The following is a 7,153-nucleotide window of genomic DNA, read 5'->3' as shown; positions in this document are numbered from 1 at the left end:
ACAGGCTTGTGAAGCCTAGGTCAGAAGAAAGGATTAAAGCCTTAAAAGGGAAGCGAAAAAAAAAGGGAAGCGATCTTGGCGGGGCTCTGGGAGGCGGCGAGCGGCCCCACCCTGATCTCCAGGGTTCTGAACCCCTCCATCCCTGGTCAGGTCCGCCAGCCACAGTGTGAGGGCCCCCTTTTGCTGCGGACGGCCACTCTCCCACACCAATATCGGACCGCCTCCTCCTCCCTCTGCCACCCTTTTTCCGCTACCCACTCAGCCTCTGATTGGCCGAGCCCCCGGGCCCTCCCCGCTCCTCCTCTCCCACCCCTGGTGAAAACTGCGGGCGCCGAGCAGGCTGTAGCAACTGGAGGCGGCAGCGCATCTAGAGGAGGCTGCTGCGGCCGAGAACCGGAGCCCAGGTAGGAGCCAGAGGCAGGGCGGGACCCGGGGCGCAGGGATAGCAGGCCTCCTGGCGCCCAGGCAAGCCCTCCCGATCCGAGGCTTCAGAAAACGGTCGGAGGGCGCCCTGGGAAGGAGCCGCTCAGTGCTTGAGGGGCCTGTTTGCCAGGCAGGGGCAGGAGCCGGACGCAACTGCTGCAGGCCGGGGGCCGCGGCGAAACTTTCGCCCGCTGGGGAACGTTCGCCTGGGGCTGGGGTGCTGGAGGAGAACCGGGAGGAAGGGCGCCAAGGAAAGCCTTGTGTTCTGCTCCCCAGCCAGACGTCCCCAAAGCCAGCCTGCGAAGGCGAGACCGGGGGTGGGGGACGGTGAAACTGGGGGAACGGAGGACCGCAAACTGAAGGGTATCTCTGCCCTGCGACCTCGCTGCGGGCTGGGTGCGGGGCATCCAAAGAACGGGAAACCGCAGTGCCGCGGGCGGGGGCTGGGGCGGGGACTGGGAGGACGGCAGGCAGACGGGGGAGGCGAGAACTGGAAAAGGATGAGAGAGGGGGAAGGAGGACCTCAACTGGGAAAGGAGAGGATTGGAATAGGGACACGGAATAAGGGTGGGGTTAGTCGAACGCGGGCTGCAGAGGAGGGAGCGCAAAGCTTCTCCGGGTTCTGAGCTGCGGGGACGCAAGGCCGAGGACAGGCAGACAGACTGCACCTCCCCTCCAAGCTGTCTACCCCTCCCTTTGGCTCTACATCCCCTTGAGTCCCAGCCCCATTTCTTCCTTTCTAGTTCTAGCCGCTGCTTCCCCCGCTTCCTCTCCTAGATCCCAAGCTCGCCACCCCCTCTGTAACTCAGCGTCTGCTAATCTAAACCAGATGTCGGCCCCCCTTTCTTCCCCAACGGCACCTCCGGGTCCTTCTGAGCAGGGGTCTGAGAGGGAATCGACTGCAGCCGCAGGCACCCGGGAGCCCCAGTCTCGCCCCCTTCCCCCTCCCTCACCCCACTGGGCTGAACGCCGGGGACCCTAGACGCGGCTAGCGGCGCGCCCTGCGCACCAGGGCGCACGCACCAGGGCACGGCCCCGCGCACTCGCAGGCACACGCCCCTGCTGTGGCCTCTCCCTGGCGAGCACTGCTGCAGACGGGCTAGGCTACCCGCTCTGTGTCGCCTTGCCAGGATATAGATTCAGCCTAGGCTGCAAAAAAAAGACAGGGCAGAGAGCCTAGGCAGGGAGGCTACCGAAGCTGGACTGGAAAGCTGCAGGCCGAGGAATCCTGCCCAGAGAGCTGGACGGTTGGAAACATGTTGGTTCTGATGCAGAGAACCTATGCAATAGGATGGCACTGTCGCCTTCCCCACCCACAGTCAGGAACACCCTTAGCGGTGTGCCAAGTATGGTCCTACCTGGGGCCCCGCACATTCCTGACCACACTCGTCTAAGAGGCCAAAGACTAACCTTGTGGATCACTTACTCTTCAACAGTGCCAGATGTTTGTCATTTTTCTTAATCCCCATCACAACCCTGTGGGTATCTAAAGCCCAGGTTCATTCAGTATCTTTCGGGCATCTGTTGTATGCCAGGAACTGTTTGGGCATTGGGGATTTTCTTCTGAACGAGAAATAGGTAGGCCCTGAATGAGGAGTTTTTGTTTCATGGGTAGAGAGTTCTGATTTTGCAAGATGAAAAGGGTTCTGGAGATTGGAGACCGTACACTTAAAAATGGTTAAGATAATAAATTGTGTGTTCTGCAAATTTTACAATTAAAAAATTAGGAAGTCCCTGACTTCCTGAAGGAAGAGGAAACGGTCAAGTTAAAGACACTTACTCAAAGCCACCCAGCTAGTAAGTGTTCAGCACACATACACACCACCGAAGGGTGTGTTCTCCAACCCCACTGCTTTCCCAGATGGGGAAGAGCTGAGTGGCAGTGTCACATTCACTGAGAGGTGGGAGGGGAGAGGGCTGTAGAGAGGGGCTTGGATGCCCACCATGGCCATTATGGCATGTCTCCCAGGGGCCCCCAGCCCCGGCAGTAAGTGCGGGCACACCTGCCCCACCTCTTGGCTGATTCCCATCCTGTTGCACCCCCAGATCCAGGACTGAGCTCTCGGCACCATGAACCCTACCATTGGCATCACTCTCTTGCTGACAGGTACCGGGCAAGGGGCAGGGCTGGGATTCCAAACACCCTGGCTGCCTTCCTTTCAGAGAAGCTAGCTTCTTCCTCATGACCTCAGAAAGTAGAGGTAACTAAGGGAGAGAGAGGGCTCCTTTTATCCCTAAGTCAGCTGAGCAACCTAGTTGATCTTCTGACTACCTGGGATGGTTTTTGGAAACACAATTCACTGAGCCTGCCCCATACTGAGTTGGAATCTCCAAGTGTGAACAAGGATGTTGCATCAACTCCCCCAAGGTCTCCTGCCCCTGGAACATACTGGTGGGACCCACGACTACAATAGAGGGAGGTAGGCTGGGGCCTGCAGTAGGGAAGGTAGACTGGCCCTCAGGGACCTCTGGGCGGGGAGAGGTGCTCAGAGAGCAGATCCTGTGCCCTTCCCTGGCCAGGCCTTTCTCTACTGTTAATGTGGATGGGAGGCCCCCTGCTCTACAGGTCCTCACCAACTTGGAGGGGGCACTGCTGGTGCCAGTCTTACAGGTGGCCCGTGGGCAGAAGGTGACCAGCCTGACAGCCTGCCTGGTGGACCAGAGCCTTCGTCTAGACTGCCGCCATGAGAATACCACCAACCTGCCCATTCAGTACGAGTTCAGCCTGACCCGTGAGACAAAGAAGCACGTGCTCTTTGGCACCATTGGGGTCCCTGAGCATGCATACCGCTCCCGAACCAACTTCTTCAGCAAGTACAATCTCAAGGTCCTCTACCTGTCCGACTTCACCACCAAGGATGAGGGAACCTACACATGCGCACTCCACCTCTCTGGCCAGACTCCCATCGTCTCCAACAGGAATGTCTCTGTGCTCAGAGGTGAGGCAAACCCCCAACAAGACCAAGGAAGCTGGGAGAGGCAGGCTGGGGAGGAACGGGCTGGCTGGGCCAGCTGGCAGTCCCCTTGGCTGGGCCACAATAGGGAGTGGCCCCAAAACTTCTCTCCCCTTCCCCCCACTGCTGCCTGTGCCCGGGGGGGCGGGGAATCGCTACCTTCAGCATGAATGGGGGAAGGGCTAAGGGGACAGTCAGACAGGCAGAGTGGTGTGGCGGCCGCTTCCCCCATGACTGCGGGCAAATCACTCGGCCTCCCCAAACCTCCTTCTCCCCACCTGGAAAACAGGATGGGCACTAGCCTCCTCACCCACAGTTTTCTTGTGATGATATTTGTCCAAGGGCTCAGGAACCGGCAAATGGGAAAGATGGTTGGTTCTGTCAGACCAGGTTGGCCCTGGTTCCAGCCAAGACATCATGGCGCCAGCCTCCCCAAGGGAAAGCAGCCTTGCTCTGGGCCTGGGCCTGCCCGAGTCCTGGTCGCTCTCCATTCCCACCCTGCCTCTCTACCCCATCCTCTCTCCACAGATAAACTGGTCAAGTGTGGCGGCACAAGCCTGCTGACCCAGAACACCTCGTGGCTGCTGCCGCTCCTGTTCTCCCTGCCGCTCCTGCAGGCCATGGATTTCATCTCCCTGTGACCGGCTGGGCCCACGGAGAACACGGGAAGCCACAAGGCCCAGTCCAGAGACCCTACTTCTCTGAGTCAGTTGACCCCCCTCCCCGCAACCTCTCACACACCTTGGGGAGAAGTGGGGACCCCACCGCCCCTAAGGAATCCCAGTGCTGCATGCCATCATCTCCCACCCCCCACGGCCACCCCCTACCCTCTCCGCACGCCACTGCCTATTTGTATTCTTTGTTCCAGAGCTGCTTCTGTCTGGTTTATTTAGGGCTTATCCTACCTTTTCTTTGGCAGTTTGCGAAAAGGGAAGCCAGGGTTGGGGACCTGATGGAGAGCGAGGGGAAGGAAGGGGTAGAAGGAGGGGAGGGGTATCAGTCCCTGGGGCCGGTCAGCCTTGCCCACCGGGACTAGAGGCCTGGGAGAGACCTGGGCGAGGAGGGGGAAGGGTGTGTTTGGCCCTAGCACATCCCTCAGCAGTAGGGATGGCGCCTGAAGACCCCGATGTGAGGGCACTGCCAAGCGTTTGTGGCCCATCCTGTGAGGAGAGAACCGAGCATCTCCACGAGCACTTTCTGTCACAGAAAAAAGCCACCTTCTTACCCTGCAGTCCCCAAGGGGCCTTGGGCCCGGGGTCTGGTCCAGTGAAAATGCAGATTCTGCCCAGGAAGCAGTGCTGATGGGTTGGCGAGGCAGGTGGAAGGCAGGGTCCATCATCCCTCCCCCCCACCGAGGAAGCTAAAAATGGAAGCCTAGTGTCTCTCACTGGCTCGGCCGGCAGTTGGGAGGTGGCAGAGGAGGACAAGCCCCCTCCCAGGCTATCCCAAGCTCCTAGGAGCTTCCAGAACTCAGACCTGGAGGCAGTAAATCAGGCCTGGTGGAGCCCCTGGTTGAGCCACACAGAGTTCGGCCCACACGTTCCCCCAAGAGGCTCTTCCGTCTTCCCCCAGCAGTGCCCGAGCCTTCAGATAGACCCCCGTCCCAGAGGCCTGCCTTCTCAGGGACCTCTCGGGGGCCTGGGACTGGCCGTGGGGTGATACCCATAAGTGGACATGCCTTGAGGGGTGGCTTTTCCCAGCACCCAGCTCTCCACCTGGCGGCTCTTCCCCGTCCTGTGACCGTGTGTAGTGCCACCACAGCTTATGGCATCTCACTGAGGAAAAAGAATACTGTACAATAAAACCAAGCCTCTGGAATCTGTCCTCCTGTCTGTCTCTGCTTTGCTCCTCTCTCCCCAGGCCCGCCCCCCTCCCTTAGCCTTGAGGGCCAACCCGCCACCTCCTCCTCTCCCCCATCTCTGCCTTCTGCAGCCCTTCTTCTCCCCCCTGCACCCCAGGGGTGGACCACTGCATGCCCAGCTTTTCAGAACCACTCTAACACGGCACGTTTGCCCAAATAAACAAATGTTCCCTCTCTGTGGACTCACCTGCCCCATGTGTGGGCCAAGCCACATGGCGCTGGTTCCAGAACATGCTAACAGGCACTAAGGCACGGAGTCTGCCTTCTCAGATCTGGATGTTCTCAGAAATGCCCCGTCAGCTTACATCAGCTATAGAGAGGGGCACAGAGAGGAGGCTCGGGAAGCGAGGCGGTCCGTGGGAGCTGCCTTCATCATCAAGGTGTAAGGACAAGCATCTCTTCTGAACTCCAACATGGCCACATAAAGCACTGGGGGTGGGGAGAGAACACTGAGGCCTGTCCCCGGCTCCCTCCCCTAAAAGTCACTGAGTAGAAAGCGCCCCCTGGTAGTAGGGACTAGAAGAGCATCACAGGGTGGTTCTGGGTCTCGGTTGCTGCCAGAGTGAGGCAGCCCCCAGACGACCTTCCCTGCTTTGCCAGGGAATCTGGGGGAGGAGAGTGGTGACCCCCCAGAAGCTGACTCATTTGGTATTTAGCGCTGGTGTGGATGGTTTTTCTGAGCATTTACTTAAAGGCCCAGGATCTAAACTCACGCCACTGACTCCCACTCTTGCGACACCTCCCATTGATACCTGAGCTTTGCCAGTGACACCCGTAGTGGCCAGGCCGGAAGAGGGCAAGGGAAGCCCTCAAGGAAGAGAGGGAGCTGCCCGTGTCACCGACCACGGGGACCCACCCATCCCCATGTGGGCTGTTGGCCACTCAGGACAGTGCAGCCAGCCTGGACACAGGGCCCTTTTGCTCCACCCTGCTTGCAGCCAAAAACTGAAAAGAGCCTTATGTAGGGGAAGGGAGTTCAAATGCCACCCTCGGGGTAGTAAGAGCTAAAGCTGGAAGGTCTTTCTGGAAGGAACTGGGAAGCCAGGCGTGCAGCCTCAACTGTGAGAAGCCATGAGACCCTGGCACCTGTGTGAGCCTCCTGTGTGGTCTTTGTCACCCTCGCACTGTTTCCTTGAAGAGTTTAGCGGCCCCTCAACAAGGGTCCCTTTGCAGCCATGCCTGTGGGAGGAGAGCCCAAGGCCATGGCGAGTGGGCTTAGCTTCAGAAGACACAGAGGCCTCTGAGGCCCAGGGGCTATAGGAAGGCAGGGACGGAGAAGAAAGGAACAGGCCTGGGGCTGGGAAGGGGCTCGAGGACTTAAAGGCAGGGCCGTCGGGCCTCACAGCACAAGCCAACCCAGAAAGACTGCGGGCCGGGGCTGCGGTGGGCTCCCGGGGCCAGTCCACGACGGCAGCCAGTTCCTCCCCGGTCACGTCAGGAGAGCTGAAAGGGACTGCGGCACGTCTGCAGGGACTTGGCTAGCTACAAAGAGGGCTGGGGCCGGCCCTGGTTCCTGCACACATGCCCAGAGCCCACCCCACCCAGCCCCTTCCCATTCCTCCTCACCCCTCTCCCACATCCCCCTTGGCCATCTTGGTCCTTACCTTAGGGCGTGGAATCCTTGCTCCGTAGAAAGAGAAAGAAGCCCCTCTCCACACATCCGTCCACTGAGACAGAGGAACATCTGCACATGGCGCAGCGTGAGGGTCTTCCCAACACCTAGGGGCTCCCTCGGGAAGGACAAGGGGGTCACCGTGGGGAGATGCAGGGACTTTCTCTGGCCAACCAATAAATGTACCCAGCATCCAGGGGACCCGTGACACACATCCTCCAGCCCCTGCCCCCACCCCCAGCATGACGTCCCTGTCCTCACTGTGTCTGCAGCTCCCGTGTTGTGAGGAGCAGGTTTGTCTTT

General features: G+C 59.5%; 1 protein-coding gene across 1 annotated transcript; it reads left to right on the top strand.

Moving 5' to 3' along the window:
• Positions 1–246: 246 nt before the first annotated feature.
• THY1 (Thy-1 cell surface antigen) lies at positions 247–5,195 on the top strand. Its single transcript, XM_082340670.1, has 4 exons — positions 247–404; positions 2,470–2,530; positions 3,027–3,362; positions 3,906–5,195. The coding sequence occupies exons 2-4, from the start codon at positions 2,494–2,496 to the stop codon at positions 4,016–4,018; spliced, it is 486 nt and encodes a 161-aa protein (XP_082196796.1). The 5' UTR covers positions 247–404; positions 2,470–2,493; the 3' UTR covers positions 4,019–5,195.
• The last annotated feature ends 1,958 nt before the right edge of the window (positions 5,196–7,153 follow it).

Source organism: Balaenoptera borealis (genome assembly GCF_965194805.1).
Source record: "Balaenoptera borealis genome assembly, chromosome: 11".
NCBI lineage: Eukaryota > Metazoa > Chordata > Mammalia > Artiodactyla > Balaenopteridae > Balaenoptera > Balaenoptera borealis.
Note: the sequence above shows the minus strand (reverse complement) of the source record. Positions and strands in the feature narration are given on the sequence as shown.

Bases quoted from the DNA above. Each gene is read 5' to 3' on its own strand.
- THY1 (XM_082340670.1), top strand. From the start codon at position 2,494: ATGAACCCTACCATTGGCATCACTCTCTTGCTGACAG. The intron at 2,531-3,026 runs GTACCGGGCAAG...TGCTGGTGCCAG, and splicing joins CATCACTCTCTTGCTGACAG to TCTTACAGGTGGCCCGTGGG. The intron at 3,363-3,905 runs GTGAGGCAAACC...CTCTCTCCACAG, and splicing joins GAATGTCTCTGTGCTCAGAG to ATAAACTGGTCAAGTGTGGC.